Source organism: Motacilla alba, chromosome 2, assembly GCF_015832195.1.
Source record: "Motacilla alba alba isolate MOTALB_02 chromosome 2, Motacilla_alba_V1.0_pri, whole genome shotgun sequence".
NCBI classification, from domain to species: Eukaryota; Metazoa; Chordata; class Aves; order Passeriformes; family Motacillidae; genus Motacilla; species Motacilla alba.
The window spans coordinates 90,830,165-90,847,965 of record NC_052017.1 but is presented as its reverse complement, the minus strand read 5'-3'; the positions used below and the strand labels follow the sequence as shown (position 1 = coordinate 90,847,965).

At 40.0% G+C, this 17,801-nt stretch overlaps 1 protein-coding gene across 1 annotated transcript in view; it reads right to left on the bottom strand.

The window, feature by feature from the left end:
* The window catches only part of TMEFF1 (transmembrane protein with EGF like and two follistatin like domains 1), a 113,951-nt gene that overhangs the window by 39,126 nt on the left and 57,024 nt on the right, over nucleotides 1-17,801 (bottom strand). Inside the window, exons 2-3 of the mRNA XM_038127310.1 lie at nucleotides 7,068-7,177; nucleotides 2,391-2,520 (exon numbers count right to left, since the gene is read on the bottom strand). Of these exons, the coding sequence (XP_037983238.1) occupies nucleotides 2,391-2,520; nucleotides 7,068-7,177 (240 nt within the window). The remainder of the gene's footprint in view (nucleotides 1-2,390; nucleotides 2,521-7,067; nucleotides 7,178-17,801) is intronic.

The window sequence follows — 17,801 nt, the reverse complement described above, 5'->3', positions numbered from 1 at the left end:
CTTATTTTAGAATCCTGAAACTCTGACAGCCTTCCAGCAAAGGAAATAGGAAAATATGTTGCAAATCACTTATGTCTGTAAAATTTTAATCAAAATATTACGTGCCAAGAAACAGAACAATGATTTAGTGACTAAATCACTCAGTGTAGCCTGTTCTAGTGCTGCAGCTACAGAAGGTGTCAATCCCTAGCAAATGGGAAGTATTTTATTCTTGTATGAGATTCAGAAGTCTGATATACTTTAAATATTAAACAGTTGTTCCAATACTAAGGAGGAATTTCATCCTATTGTCTTGGTGCATCCCAGCTCTGATAGGAAACCAGTGAATCTGTACTTGTCTCCCAGTGATGCTCTAGAACAAAGCATTTTAATAGCAAATTCAAAGGCAACCAGTGAAAATTAATGGGGGTCTACAAAATATCTTTTCATTTGATATCTGAGTCTCCATTGTACGTGTAACAGATCAAGAGCACAAATATGTCTCTGTCTTGGCAGGGCATGGAGGGGTTCTGCGTGATGACTTTTATCATCCGATATTTTCACGTCACCCAAAGCACATCAGGCACTCAGGGAGCAGCAGGTGCCATTCTAGTGGAGCTCTGCTGAGGCACTTAAAGTTGCAACAGTGTAAGTGCAGTATGCAGCCTGAATCAGAACCTCTGCTTCACAAACATTTTCTGGAGAGTTGTGTTTCAGCATGTTTCTTGCTCTGTTACACTGAATGCTAAAAATTATGCTGCATTTCCTGGGTTTTATGTAGGACTTAAAGAAAAGGAGAGGAAGGTTGAAAAAAAAATTCCCCTACTAGCTGTATAATGTAGTAATTAGCTGCCAGCAACCTGAGGCTGAGAAGAATCGATTTTTCATTTTGAAATTTCTTTTTCTTAGTAGAGTAGAATGCATATATATGCAAACACTCCTTGCTGTTCCTAAAACATTATTCTAGAATTTTTAGTGATAGAAATAAACTTTCATGCTGTGTGTCCGTTTCTTAAAATGACTTGGGCATGAAATTAAAAAATATTATTTAATTATACATCCTCAGTTCAAACGTTCATATTTCTTGGGTGTTGTTATAGTAACATGTGAGTCCTCCAAAGTGGATTGCATTTTTCTTCCTATTTCTGCAACATCTGGAGATAATTTACAGGTGGGAGATTGGGAAAGACAGTAGATTCAGTCATCAGCCTGAGGGATGCTGAAATTATGCTTCTGAGCTGGGCACAAAACGTGGGCTTCCTTCAGTATTAGGACCAACAAGACAGATTGTTTTGGACCTTAGCAAACATGAGCCAGACCTCAGGACAGGTCTGTGCTGCAGTCCAAGGCCTTAGAGCAGCTGGTGTGAAACATGCTGCATCTAAATGAGGGAACTGGGACTGGCAGCAGTGAGGACTTGGACTAATTACCCTGCACATGCATTTACCCCAATTTCCAGGTAAGATTCTGCAGCTACCAGTGAGCCCCATGCCTGAAACTCTAAATTGTCATTGCAACTAACCAACAAAAAGTTAGTAAGGATTGTGCATCTGACCCACGGTCACGCTTTTGGCCGCCATGCGGACGTAACCTTGTTTAGATTAATCCGAGCAACCATTCTGTATCCAAAGATGAGAGATGCCCCACAACTTAATATTTTGTGTGCATTTTTTATGTACCAAAGATTGCAGTTGTTGACACTACTGAGCCATTTAATTTCATTCTAAGAAAGCCAGCCATGTGTCTGGTCTCACCAGCTTTGAATCTACCCAGATGTTCAGAACACCACTGATGGTTAAAGTTTCTGTGTCTAAGAGTATGTTGTAATATCCAAGACAGGAAGAACCTGTCCCATGTACTTGAAACGTGGAAAAATCTATGCTTTAAGTGTGTGGAAAGACAAAAAAGGCAAGTTCATTAGAACTGTGAGGTAGAATGATTTTGTAAGTTATACGTATCTTCAATGTAATGACCCAAAGTCAATGATGCCTTGGATACAGGTAGAGCAGTCAGGATGACCAGTGTCACTTGTTGGATGCTACACTAATTCTGTGTGTCCTAAAAATAATAGTCCTAAAGAAATGGCTAATTTGGAATCTGCTCCAAATTTGTTAAAAACCTTTTGATGGATATCAATGCTCCTCTATAAGCACCACAGAAGCATTAATAATCTCTTTTCTCAGATAAAGTATTTCAGCTTGTAGAGTTTATTTATTAATCTGTTAGCATATCAGAAGATATATCAGATTTCTTGTCTAGCAAAAGCTTCCATTCCTAAAGAGGACTCGGGCTTTCCACATTATTTCATCCTATCAAAAGCACAAAAATTTTAATTGCTGGAATTAAGGGCAGAAATAAAGAGCCAACTATAAAACATCATCATTAGTGACACAAAGTGATGTTTTACATACCAGAATAACAAGGTCCTCTTGATACCATTGTTATCTCTTTCTGGTGCTTGCAAGCAGCTCTCCTGAGGAAGCATTCATTTTGGTAAGTGTCTCCATTTGATCCACAAACTGGAATATAGTTCGTGTGACACTGGAAAAGAAATTATAAAATAACCCAGTCATACAGAAATCAAGTGATTAATCTGAACTGCGTATTAATATACAGGATTATTAACAGCATCTTATAACCCTTTTTGCTAAAGAACTACTTGAAATATATTAGTTTTTCAGTTTCACTATATGTATTCCTCTCGGATCGCTGAAATAATAGTCTAACTCCACATGGACTGAACATAGGAATTCAGTAGGAAAGATTAAAAGCACAAAATAACTATGGTGGGACTTTGTACTGGCTAGAGGGAATATGCCAGGCATCTGGAAGTATTTGAAGGATAAACACTGAGGCAGAAGAAAACTTCTTCAAGATGATACAAGGAAGTATGACTAGGCACAGGGGGCTGAAACAGAGCAAAGGAGAATTTAAGGAGAACAGTGCTTAAGGGGAGATTTACTGACCTTTTTGGTAAGAACAGTCATACAAAGAAGGTGGAAAACAATAGCCACTCTCATTAAATTCAAGAGCATCATGAGTCTTTTACTTTGTCAACAACTATAATAATGCTTTTCTATTACTACATTGAAAAATTTAAATCTTAAATTTAGTAGAATTTGATACAAATAAAAAGAAAGGAAGGAAGAAAGGAAAACTTATCAGAATAGCTTTTGCAGAAGCTATCTGCATTTTGCTGTTTTTTTATATTCTAACAGAAACAGATCATTAACCCCTTGTGCATATAATGTGCATTCAGATGCTGGGACCACCTATCTGCCTAACATCTGAGAGTGCTGCATGACTTCCTGCTGAACTGGAGGTCCAAACCCTGCTTCACAGCATGGAAAAGGAGATATTGCCCTGTTTGGGGGTGTGGTTTTAACTGTAATCCTTTTTTATCTTCAACACCCCTATGTAAACAGAACCAAACCAAAAAAACAAAAGCCAAGAAGCAATGATGAAATACAGAGTAGCTACCAAAGTTCTTAACCACACAAAGTTTATTATTAAACTGGTATAGTTCAACCCGTGAGAGTGCATGCGGAAATAACAACATTAGCTAAGCTAAAATGACTCAAAAATAAAAGAGTTTCTTCTCCAAATTCCAAATGAGAGTCTCTCCCACAACAGTTTCTTTGTGATTTGACATACACAAAGGTCAAAATACTGAAATGTTAAAACATAATTTTGAAGGGTATTACCCTCCAATCCTTTGTCATCCTGCCATAGATGACCAACTGAGAATGAACTAAGCAGGTATGGATAAAAATAAATAATTCTGCCAGCTCTGAAAATTATTTCTAACAGTTTTGTAATATTTCCCCATAGTGAGCAGCTCTCAGACACCCAACCATTAGTCCTGCCACATAGAAGAGTAATTTCTAGAGAGTAATTAACAGGCAACTCCTGAGGGGGATAATACTTTCCAATAGATGATTATCTGTTCAATGGATAATTCTCAACTCTCCTTAAGTCTCTATGTGATGTTTTAAATTTGCAGGTTCTGTTCTGAGGATAGAAAATGAAAAGTAAAGGGATTCCTTTTTTAGAGTTTGGTAAGCCTTTAGTGATTTGGTACAGTACAGGACAAAGTTCTGTGAGCACCCTTCAGAAGTGAAGTGGTTTTCTTGTGAGGAAGTCCTCTAACACCTCAAATGGCCAAAAGGGAGAGCATCTCTTCCTGCATAGGATCTGCTCAGCACAATGTGCTGTGGGAAAATCCATGTGAGGTCCATCCAGTGCTGTGTAATTTCAGAGATTCCAACATCTGAATGGGTTGTAAATTTGCTCACTGTCACTTAGCTCCTTTTCCCATGTTCTCCTATTAAAGCAGTTATCTTATTAAACTGTTGTCAAGCCTTTCTTACTGAAATTGGAAAAGAGCCCCATGATCTCTCTCTCTCCTCATCCCACCTCACCCCATCTTACCTCCCCCACTGGCTCATAACACATGCACTAGATGTTGATCTGTTTTTCATTCAGGTTTTGTAAAATTCATCCAAAATACAGCAAAACACCTTTCAGCCTGCAGAGCTCTTGCTGCCATGACATTATAAGTGTTTCAAACAACACTGAAATTTGTCATCCATTTTCTCTAATCTGAAGAAAGTTTGTGCCAGTCTCAGCCTTACTTCAAGGGTGGCTCTGATTAGTTGTGCCACTCTGATCCCCAAAACACCTCTCTGTCGTGCAGACGTCATTGAAGTTACAACTTCCTTGTGAGGTTTGGACGAGGGCAGGCACTGATCTCTTCTCTGTGGTCACCAGTGACAGGACCCGAGGGAATGGCTTGGAGTTGTGTCAGGGGAGGTTTAGGTTGGATATGAGGTAAAGGTTCTTCACCCAGAGGGTGCTTGGGCACTGGAACAGGCTCCCCAGGGCAATGATCACAGCACCAGCCTGACAGAGTACAAGTGTTTGGACAATGCTCTCAGGGATGTGGTGTGACTCCTGGCATGTCCTGTGCAGGGTCAGGAACTGGACTCAATGACCCTTATGGGCCCCTTTCAACTCAGCATATTCATGGATTCTGTGATTTCCTTGCTAGCAGGAACATCTTACCTGACCACAACCTGGATCCCAGATCAATTTAATTTTGCAACTCTTTTGTTAGGGTATATTTGTCTAAAAATTGCAGTTTTAACAACATGAAAAATGTCTTGCTTATTCATTCAGCAAGTATTTTCCAGGCTAAAGCTTTTGACATACATAACATATATGCTATGCAAAGACACTTAGACCTCTGAACTACAAGCAGGGGTTGCAAAGTAATCTTAGGAAAAAAATGTAGTGGCACAGTTATCTAGGTCTGTGATGAATAAGAAACACACTTCTGGAAGAACAGGATGATATACACACATCTTCATTTCAGTGCCTCTTCAGCTGAGCAACTGTGGCCGCATTTCACTTCACAGAGAAAAGCAAGGCACAACTTCCCAAGGATTTTCTGGGATTCACATGCTCTGAACCTCAGAGAAACAAAAAATAATTCTTATCTCATTTGCTGCGCCTCTTGTTTTTCCCAAGTGGAATGCATTGTGGAAGATTGCTTACCTGAAGGGAATTGGTAATTGGATTCTGGTGCGAGTGTTTTGATTCATTGACCAATTGAATCTGTGTGTGTGTGTCAGGACTGTGGGCTGATAGTCACGAGATGCTGGGCAGTTGAGTGGAGTTGAGTGCTTGGCAGAGTCAGCATAATATAGTGTAATATAGTATAGAATAATAGAGTATAATAAAGTAATTAATTAGCCTTCTGATATCAATGGAGTCAGATGCATCATTTCTTCCCTTTGTCGGGGGTCGCCTTGATTTTACTATAAACCACTATACACAAATGTGTCTCTTTTCCTTTCAAAACCTTGCAAATCAGAAAAAAAAAAAAAAAAAGCTAGTTCTCAGACAGTCTTGCATGTGAAGAACCTAACAGCTTAGGCTGGGTGTTTGTTGCCTGGAAAATTTGGTGCTGCTAGTTGCAGCAAGTTGAGTAAGCTCAATTAAATTCGAGAGTTACAGGAAGATTTTCATCCTGCTATGTCTGAAAACCACAGTATCTTCTCCTCACCCATAGACTTATTTCCAAAGAGTATAGAATAAATTATTCAAGAAGTACAAGTAAACATGCAAGTAGTTTATGAACAATGCTTTTAAAAAATGCACTCTTCAAAACAAATTAACAGTTTAGCACATGGACTAATTATTTTTTTTATGTCTTCAAGACCTGGTTATTAGGAAGTCACAAAATTTACCACCTACAATAAAGAAATTAAACCTTTGGTTATCCTAGGGTTGTATTTCTTTTCCTTTTTTTTTTTTTATCATTACCGAGTTTTGATGTTACTATTTTGCATAAATAAATGTTACAGGCAGACTGAGACAGATGAAAAAGCCTTGTCTCATAAAATTTTTTTCACCCTTTAAAAGGCAGCTAGAGCAATGTCCCCAGCACAGGTGAACAGCACACTATCAAAAGCCAGCTCTGAAACACTGGAATCCAAAACCAGTGTAAGATCATATACACACCATTGCTATTCTGGTTCCCCTTGATTTATTATTTATTGGAAACAGAACACATAATTATTTTTAAAACACTGAAAGACAGCCCACTCCAGGGTTTGCTGATAACACTGCCAGCTCTTCCAGTTGTACCATGAGTCTTGTACATAATATTTGATACATTTGTCCTGGCTATAAACTGTGAAAAGAAAGAACTGCTGTATATTTCTCTAAAAAATTTGGTGGCAGGAGGGGAGAAGAATTGCCATGATAATTATAAAAATTGTAAACTAAAGGCTCAAAACCAGACAATAAATGGAACCCGCTATTTACTTATTTTTAAAACTTCAGAAAGATATTTTAATTTGTTTTCCTGAGCAGGACTAATTCATGGTTCTAATTCTTAACCTTTATGATCACTGGTGACCCTGCTATTATCTGATCCGATCAGTGCCATTGAAAATGGGGCTATGCTTACAGTCCATAAGCCTGTTGCTGAGTGGAATTTTTGAAGCAGTCACTCTACAAATACTTCAATACACCTGAAGGATTTGTTAGAAATGGCAAACAAAAAGGTGAGCAGCCCTTACCTGGAACTGACATGCACATTTCAAGCCATCTCCCTCTTCCTTGCACACTCCTCCATATTTACATGACGACTCATCACACACTTTTACGTCAGATTCCCTTACATTTAACTCTGCAGAAAAACAGAAAAACGAGACAAGAAAGAAATTGTAAGATGAGTTATTTTGAGAACTGCCTTGTCCTTAAACCCTCTGAGCACCCCTGCTGCCTGAGTCCCATATAGAAATTAAAGGAAAAATGCCAGAGCTGTTCCCCAGGCTGCCTTGCATGGGCTCAGCCCTGCCCCTGGGCTCCTCTCCAGGGGCAGGTCCTGCTCCCCAGAGGCAGCTTTGCCTGGCTGGGAGAGTGGTTGTGGCTAAATGCTGATTCACCACATAGAGATACAGAGAAAGCACGTATTTATACTACCCAAACTCTCTTCCACATTTCCCCTGATGGGGATGCCACAGTGTAAAACCCTTCTCCACAGAAGTTGTTTCTAGTAGGAGTAAGAAGCTTTACACAGGTTATAGCCCAAGTTTCTCACCTGCTACCTCTTCTTGCTTTACTCGCTACAAAGGTCTTAAGGAAGTAGAAAAGCTAAACCATCAGAATTCCTCTGCCTAGTTTTTCAGTCTCCGCCATGGCCACACTGTTATCCTTCAGACTAAAAATAAACCCAACTGTGTTTAAACTATTATAATTTGCTTGCACTGTAGGAGCCAGAGTAATGAACCAGAGATCTGTGTCTTAGTTCCTGCATAAAACTATGGAGCACGAATGGCAGCTCCTGCCACTGTAAGCTCGCAGCACAGGCACAGCTGGCAAGAGGGAAACTAAGGGGCTTTACACATCCACTGCATAGGCACTAGCTCCAGCACAAAGGTGTCCTAACTAGCTTCAAGCTCTTTTTGGACATCACAATCCAAGCCTAGATTTGAAACAGAATAAATATCAGGTTATGATAAAATGCCAGCTCTTCCAGTTTTACCACGAGTCTTGTACATAATATTTGACATGTTTATCTTGGCTTTTGAAATAAGTATTTGATTTGAATTATATATAGGAAAGAGAGCAAAAGAAAGCACAAGTGGGATAATGGAAGTGGTCAGTGCCTGCCTAAATGTGACTTCATCAGGCTGTGTGGGAACAGTGCTGGTACTATTGATTCCAATGAAAAGGGCAAAATAACACCAAGGGCTCTGGAAAAATCCCCTGACACTGTTAAATGTGCAGTGAAATCAGAGTATATGATTCAAAGATGTCTGTGCTATGGTTCAAGCCAGAAACCTTCAGGACTCCATAGCAAGTATGATCCACAAAAGAGGTTCACTGACAGCGGTGTGATTTAAAATAATGTCTGTGACTTTTAATAAGCAAGCCCTATCCAGAAAACTGGCTTAAAGAAAGAACTGAACACCAGCCATTCAGAAATGGGGAAAGGTAGGTCAAAAGCAGAAGAAAATAATCCTCGCTGCCAGTTAGAGTCTTAAATAGGCAATCAGCCTCCTCCTCACAGCAGTATCAGCACTTTGGTATGACAGTGATAGACACCTTGGAAAACTGCTCCTATGTGTTTATGTAACATTATATGCCCACACATATAGTTTATATAAATAAATAAATAAATAAATGAACATTAATTACTGTAATACATTTTACCACTTTTGCCACATGCTTCTATATCTAACAGAGCATGTATTTTTATGTATTTTTATGTATTTTTTTTATGGCACTGAAGTTACAGGATTACAGCTCAACGAAAAGTCCAGTTACAATTCACATATTTTTTTTGTCAGCCATGAGAAAAAATTGAGAAACATATTGATTCTTTTCCCTCTACATGTCCATCGCTCCCAAAAGCACAAACGAGGAGGGCAATGTCTGTAACAATGGGCAGAAAGGTATCCTGGTTGCCATCACAACCCCGTGCCTGTTCTCTAATGTTACTCTTAATGTCGCCGTTTATCAAGCGTGACTGCTGCGTTGTAGGGACCAAGCTAATGTGACAGAACATCACAGCTTTTCAATTTAATGTGTTCATAACTCGCTCCTGAAGGAAATGTGCCTTTCTTTCTCTTCATGAAGGTCTGTTCCACGAAGATGAACAAACTATCAAAATTAATTACGGGGAAATGATTGTCGTATCTGAAAGAAGGGTCCACCTTTAGGTGACACGGCATTTGAGAAAATGAAATTCTAAAAAGGAATAACCGTACAGTCAAATTAGAGCATGCACTGCTTTCAAAATGCTGTGTTCATCAGGTCAGGAAAAAAATTAGATGTAGGTCCCCCCTCCTGAACTCTCAGCTGAGCACGCTGGACTCAGTGCTTTGCAACATCCTACCCCGTGCTCCCGACCGGCAGAAGAAACCCTTGGGCAGCTGCAACTCCTGCTTGAATTTCTGTGAGTCTACACAATGTCCGACTGCCTGAGCAGTGTAGTGCAGACTTTTCCTCAATATTGGTGTTCCCCCAGCGTGGAGAGGGCACACAAGTGTGCAGAAAGGAGCCCCTTCACCACAGTGGTGGGCAAGGGACCTCACTTTTTGGCAGAGGAGAAGGATGGGGTGGGCTCAGAAAGAGAGGTCAGACAGCAGTTCAGCATAAAGGCTGAACTCGAGATGTACTTGTTCATAGCTTAGCTACTGCCTGCAAAAGCCAGAGAGAAAGGGAAGGATTTCAGAACAAAACTATAAGAAAGGATATGAAGATGGGGGTGCAGAATTAGCCCTTGTGAACCTCGCTCACCCCAAGGAAAAAAGATATTTGGCATTGTTTTTGATCCCACAGGAGGAATTAAGAGGAGAGAAAGGACACTGTGCTTTTAATGGTTACTTCATTTTAGGCATGGGCTGTTTTTCTTTCCATATAAATGATAAATACTGATTATAAGCTTTATGGCATTTAATGAACACTGAGCAGGAAAGGTCATGCAGAGACCAGAAGACAACATGGTTTTTCAAAGTTGTACAAAAACAAGATATCCTGGTGATTGGCACTTGAACATGACAGATGAACTTTATTCTGTGACAGGATGTCACCTAATCCCTTATTCCATTCAGTGGCAAATTCCAGCAGTAGTGAAATTAGGTCTCCAATGTGTGCATGATTACATCTGATGGAATCACAAGTACCTGGAAGTGTGGTGGCTGTAATCACTTCTGCACCCACAGCATTCCATTCAAAAAGGAGTATGTGTGGATGGGTGGATGGATGCTAACAGAGTGATGTGAGGAGGAACTGTAGATGTCTTGCATGTCTGAAATGTGCCCTCTTTACAAGTGAATTCCCCACAGACAGAGAATTAAAACAGAGTCTCTGCAATTATTTCCAGCAGAGTGGAATCGTCATTGTAAGAATAAGTCCATGAGAAGAGCAAGAATATGTAGCACATGGTTTAGGGTAATTTCTTGCATGTTTCTGTAATGCCTATTGTAACTCGTTTCCTTGACTTCCAGCAGGTATAAATAAGAGAAAGCCTCAGTGTGATTCATTAGGCACAGTGAGAACATGCTAGGTGGTAATCCATCAATTCCCAAGAGAAAATATAATTAGCGCAATTAAATCAGGCTTCCAAATTTATGATAAAATTAATCTCCAAAGACCTGAAATGAGGTATTAAAAATGATTTGCTAGTATCTGTTCAGCCAATACACTTCCTGGTTGTATGAGGCCTGACTGGCACAGAGCAGCTTGCAAAGACCTACAGCAAGGTCTTCTGGGTTTGTGGTTTTTTTCTCTGTTGAAAAGAATTCACTTTACGAAAATTTGTTAGATCAGTAAAAATGAGGAAAGCCTTCTCCATTTTGACTCCTTTCAGAGAATGTGAAGTACAGCTCAATACAAGCAGCTGTAGATTGGCTTTTTGCCTGTGACCTCAAAATGCATTGCTCTGAGGCTCTTGTTATAAGGTAAATTACATGTGTCAAAATGCTGAACCTGAAGATGAAATCAAATTTGTAGCTTTAAATACACCAAACATCTTGTTTCCATCTGGATACCTCAAGAATAAAGTAAAATCTAAGATGGGCAAATCTGTTTGCTTTGCTTTTTCATAACTCATGTTTCTCCTGGGGTTGGCAATAGTACATAGTAACGATGAATGGATATAAGGAACCAAAAAAAATACCTTTCCCACATGAAAGTGAGCATGTGACTATTGCAGCTGTGCCTGAGAAAAAACTCACTCTGCCTGCGCATCTACCTGTTTTCTCTTTCTATGGGTAAGATTCCAAACAGTAGGTGTCGGGACCCCTTGTTGCCTTTTGCTCTTGACCTATGGGTTTGGTAAAAAAGGGGCAAAAGGGTAAAAAAATTGCATTACAGGGAAAAGGCAAAGATTTTTTGTCCTCCAAACAGTTTGTTCTTTATGAAGCCAGGCTTTAAATTAGGATGTACGAACTCTCATGGAGGTCATATATAGACATATACATGCGGACAGACTTGTGAGAGTTTGCAAAAAGTCTGTGATTCCGCAGCTTAATAGAGCCCCTAAAGTTCTAAGAACTTGAGATGAGTCAACATTAGCTTGGAAAAGGGGCTCAGGAGAAATTATGTTGTGTAAGGATATGTTAGAGCACACACAGTCTACTGGAGGTGGTGATTTTATGACTGGAGCTCTCAGGACCACAAAACAAGAGTCAAAGAAGGCAAAATCTGATGAACAGAAAACCTACAACCTGCTCAGTTTTGAGAGTCAGTCTTATGACTCTGGATTGGCTTGGGCAAATCATTGGCTTTTTTTTTTTTTTTCCAAATTATTTATAAATTAATGGAGAATTCAATGGGGAAAAAAAAAACACCCAACAAAATCTTTCCCTTATAAAGGGAATTATAAAGCTGAAGTGCTCACACAACAAGTACAGTAATAACCTGTGTCTTAAATCGAGCTCTTGAATAAACCTTTACCTGCCAGTCACAACCTTTGCCACACAACAAAGATGATACTCAGAGCCAGGCCTCTGATCCTATGCTTCCCAAGGACAGCCTGCCTACTTCAACCAGGTGAGTTTGAATGGCACTGACAAAAAAATTATCCAGGCAAGTATTTTGGGTGTCCCTGGAATACCTCAGCTCACCTCCTGCTGCCAGCTCAGAACAAGACTGCACAATTCTCCTGTAAATCCTACCCATCGCTCGCAGACATACGAGCATCCCATCTGGTAGTGGCTTCAGTCATTTCAGATTTCCATCACCTACAGTGACTCTGACATTGGTGCAGACACTTAGCTCACATGCACATGTCTATACATAAACATTTACATTTAGATGTCTTAATCCACAAGCTCAGCTCCATCCCACAGCTTGTTGAAGTACATCCAGAACAGCCATTCCTGCAGGAAGTCACAAATGCTCACAGAGCTGTTTCACCCAGGCTCTGAACAGAAAGTGTAATTGTGGGAACTTCCTAATGTCTAGGAAAGGTATATATTAGGAAAAATACCTTAAAAATACCTAAGCCTGCCCTGACACAGCTTCATGCCTTCCCATCAGGTCCTGTCACTGTTCACCAGAGAGAAGAGATCAGTGCCTGCCCCTCTGCTTCCCCTTGTGAGGAAGCTGCAGACCACGAGGAGGTCTCCCCTCAGTCTCCTCTTCCCCTGGCTGAACTGACCAAGTGACCTCAGCCACTCCTGGTGTGCCTTCCCATCTAGACCCTTGACCCTTTCCCCATCCTTGTTGCCCTCCTTGGGACATTGCTGGCTTTAGCACTGCAACCAGAGGAGAAAGTGGCTTTTCTTGCTTCATCAGTTAGAGAACAAAATATTACTAAAGCACTGGAACCAAGAGCTTCCCAAGTAAGTGGGTATCGTTGATAAAACCTGAGATTATCATTTATTTGGTAATTAATAAACAACCTCTGCATGGTGTTTTCAAGAGCATTTTATAATCCTTGTGTTTCCGCAGTTGTGGATTATGTAAATCACAATAATTTGCATTGTAGAGTTTATGTTTGCTGATTTTCTTCTCAGAAATTGTCATAGGTTATGGGTGAAGAAAAAGACAGCAGACAAGCCCCTCAGATAAAATTAGCAATTACTTGTCCAAATAAATAATACTAGATTGTGTCAAACAAGGCAAAGCAAGACAGGTCATACTATCTTGTTCAAACGAAAAATCATGTTTTTCAGAAAAGAAAACAAACAATAAGACAAACTACTGGGAAATAATTTAGGGAGAAGAAGGATGCCCTTCAGACACTGCATATCCCCTTTGAAGATGGCTTTTGCCACTGATTTGAGGTGACAGTTTAGCAAAAAATTATAGGAAATTAAGAATGTGGAGAGTGGAAAGAGAAAAACAACAAAAAGAATTTTTAAATAAAGGCAATCAGAGAAGAAAAAGAGAAAAAATGAAAATGTAACACAAGAAAATCTAAAACAAATATAAGCTTTAAATAATTAAACCAGTTAAAAGTCATTTAAATGTCCTTTTCCTGATGTGATACGGTATAATTTTCTTTCCGATTTGAATTAAAAGAAAACAATTCACTGGGACAGCCAAGAGGTTATATGAAAAAAAAACTTAAAAAAGAAAAAAATTATTAAAATTAATTTACTCTAAAAAAACATAGACAACTGTAATCTAACAGCATGCAAATACTCCCACAATTTTTTTAATTGGTCAATTGATGGATGCCTTGTGTGGCTGATGGCAAATCTGCTGTTTTGAAAACAATCTTAGGCAGTATTAGAGGATAGCAAAACCTGATTTTCTGTGTCTCAGTGCAATATTTAATGCTCAATTGTGCAGAAAGAAAAAAAATAGCTGTGCTTTGGCTCTTGAAAATGCTATCTGAGTGAATAAAGCTTGAAATATTTCCCTAAAACTACTGTTACAAGACTGCATTAGCTTTTGATTGCTTAAGTGCTGTCCAATTTATCTAGGATGATTATACTTTTACATTTCAAATCACCATAGTTTCCTTTTTGAACAGAGGAAAACTGAATGCATACATGCCGCTGAAGCAATTAGTATTCTTGTACACAATAGGAAACCACAGCAATTTTTAACAACTAGCACTCACACAGCAAGGTAACAAGACTGGCTTTGAACCTGAGAGTCTCCCACACTGCAATATTCACATTGCTAGTGTGCCTGAGATTAACTCTATTCAGTGTGAAAAAAGCAAGGAGAAGTGCCATGGCGACGAATGTTTGTATGACAGCTCCATCAAAATATTGGGTGCAGCCGGTGGTACATTTCTGTTTCCATCAAGGAAAAAAAATACTTGCAGAGAAAGTTAACTTCTTTCTTCTATTAAAAGTTTGGCAATATTTCAGAAATTCTATATAATCTGTAGGTGAATATGTAATAAAATGGTACAAATCAACAAGCTGGGCAGTTGGCTGGGGACAGGGATAGATGTGGTGGGTACCTGTCGGAACCCAGGACATCTCTCTGACCTTCCTGGATCATCCCAACCAGGGGGGTCGGAGACCCTGGCGTGCAGCCAAAGACCTCTGTGGCTTTGAGTTCGACCCATGGAACCAGTTACCAACTTTGTATGAAGAATTAAAAGTCACAAAAGTTTAGATAGCACAATAGTAGTGATCACAGGATGAAGAGAAAAATTTGGGGATTTTGTACATGGGAGTAGGGACTTTGTACATGGGGGTCTGAGGTTCCAAGATGGAGGAATCAGGGCATGCCTTGTCCTCCTTCCTTTTTCTTCTTAACCTCCATGATTTGGGCGATGTTGGCACTTTCAGATTGGTTTAGAGCAGAAAGTCACTGTCTAACATAGGTGACAGGTACTGGAACATAATTGTAAATATTAAGTACGTACTTATAGTATAAAAGACAACACCGGCCCCGTGGGAGGGCAGTGCGCCTCTGGCTGACCAGCTGAACAGATCCTGGCAGGCCAGACAGAAAATGTTTTAGATAACAATTAATAAACAACCTTGAGAATGACAGCCAAAGACTTCTGACTCCTTCTTCGACAGCTGGGTTGGGAAAAAGACTTTCTAACACATCTGAGGGTCATCCTGATAGCAGAGACTCTCAGAGGTACCTGGAATTATTTTCTCTTTCATAAACACTTTTGTATCAAGGTCAGGCAGTGCAGCAATCTGGCCTTCAGGACCTGGGTCTGGTGTGCTTCTCTGTCAGCAGCTATCCAGGACACTGACTTCAAAACTTGCTTACAATGCAGAATACATCTTACTACAAAAAATTATTGACTATGATTATGCAAAGCCATTATAAAAAAGTAAGCATGTCATTGCATATTTTTACATAAAATTAAAGTATTAGAAAAGGAACATGCTCATATAGCATATTTAGAACAAGATTGATTAAAACATATATTATCAATCTTCAGTCTCCAAGGAAACCAAGGCTGTGCAGGAGCTGCAACTTTCCAGACAGGTTTGTTTGTTCCTATAACTTTTTCATTCACAGGGGAATTTCAGCCAAATCTGGCAGCAGGGGAGGCCTGGGACACTGATCTTCCTACAAGCTAATGGAAAATCAGTGGCTGCTTGGAGAAAGGGGGTCTAATGTCTCCAGTGCCAGCTGGAGGAATTCAGGGCATGTCCTGGTTTCAGCTAGGATAGAGTCAATTTCTTTACAGTAGCTGTTTTGGATTCAGAATGAGAATGGGTTGATAATACACTGATGTTTAGGGGTTTTATCATTTTTATCCCAAGTCAAGGACTGTTTTTTTCCTTCTCTCATGCCCTGCTAGTGAGGAGGTGCACAAAAGGAACTGTGAAGGAGCACAGCTGGGACAGGAGACCCAAGCTGACCAAAGGGATATTCCACACCATAGAGCATCATGCCCAGTATATAACATGGGGGGAGTTACCTGGAAGGGCAGCTGATCTGGGTTCAGGAAGGAAGGTCTGGCATCAGTCAGTGGGTGGTGAGCAATTGCATTGTGCATTACTTGTTTTTTCCCCTTTTTATTGTCATTATTATTTACCATTATTACTGTAATTTACTTTAACTTCAATTATTAAACTGTTCTCACCTCAACATACAAGTTTTGTTTTGATTTTCCTCCACATTCCACTGGCGCTTGGGAGGAAATTGAGAGAGGGTTAAGGAGTGGCTGCATGGTGCTTAATCTCCCGCCATGATTAAAGCCACGACATTGGGACAAGGCTCATGTAACCAGAACACAAACACATGTGATGTGTTTCTTTTCACAAACACATGCAAATAAGTGGCTCTTATTGACTCCTTTCCACTCATGGCACTGTCATGGTCCTCACCGTACTGAGATTCAGAAATTTAGACTTGGATCTTGTAAACAAATGGACTTTCAGGATACTGGCAAACTTGTGCTGCTGAATGCTAATGCCTATACAAATGGATTTATTCTGGTAGGTTAACTTTAAAAATAGTGGTCTTACACTTCACCAGCCTTTGACAACTAATGGGACTCCAAGGAAATTTTTCATTTGGGTAAATCATACTGTTAAGCCTTGACAGTTGTGCAGCATGTGCAATTACAGTCAGTGGGAAAATGTTATTTGTCCTTGCTCCCTTAATGTTCCCTTGCTTTCTTGCTCTCTTAGTTTGCAGAGTAGATGGTCAAATACCCAAAACATTTGCAAGCAATTTAGTAAAGGTCTTCTGTCTCTCCTCTCCCCTGCCCCTCAAGCTGGGGAGCTCCTCAGGCTTTCTAGCATCATTGCCCATATAAGAACACATCCAGCAAATACCGTGCTCCCATGGAAGCTATAGCTTTGGCTAATGAATCCTTGTCCTGAAGAAATCTTTCTATGCCAATTACAAACCATGGTGAGCTCTTCAGTCCTGTTTATGAAGTAAATCTGACTGTTACTTCCCTAAGCCTGTAGAGGAGTGGGAAGCTGTTCAGACACTGAAACAACAGAGCCCTCATTTAGACTCCCAAAAAACCTGAATCCAAGTAAAATAGTGGTAAAAATGAACACTGAATCAATTAATAATCTCCCATAAACATTGCAGGGAATTTCTTCTTCGATCTGCAGGTGACATACGTAACTCAAGTTGATTTCTAAATTGGAAAATAATATTGGTCAAATTCCGATCCTATTCCTTGCACAAAACTAAAGGCATAGAGTCCAGGGACCAGCTAGCCAGATTAAGAGCCAGGACAGAGGTGTTATGTTCTATTGGGTCTCCAGAATTACAATATTTGCATACAGGTAGGGGATGGACGGCTGGTGGCTCTACCTCGCCCTGGCGCTAATTCCTGAGCTCCTTCTGTTTTCTGCTCCTCACTTTCATTTTTCCCACAGCAGAAGAGAAACAAGCCCTGGTGTGAGCGGCCAAGAAGATGCCAAGAAGGTGCAGCCTTTCTATACCCATGTCAGTCATCTGATCACTGCCTACAGAGCTCTGGGATGCAGTCAGAGAAAGGAGTCTTCGTCTCGGTGAGCAAGAGTAAGGGAAGTGTTTAAAGGGCCTGATCACGAGGTTTCTTGTCATTGTTGAAACAAGGGCTGAAGTCAGCAGAAACCTGATCACATCAGAAGCATGTCCATTTGCCACAAAGCCCATATATTTTCTTCACTCTCAAGGTCATGTCAATCTATGTTTATCTTCAAGTCCTAGCATGAAAAGAACTGAGCTCCATATGTGGGTTGACACTTTCCTCTAAGCAAAGCTATGGAAGTGACTTGGCTTCTTGCTTGTTTTACTTCATTTTAAAGACATTTGGGGGGAAATCAAAGCCAACTATAATTCCTCATTAACCTCCCCACTTTCTCTTTCCCTTATTCTTCTTGTGGTTTCAGTGTCAGAGAGATATTTAAAAA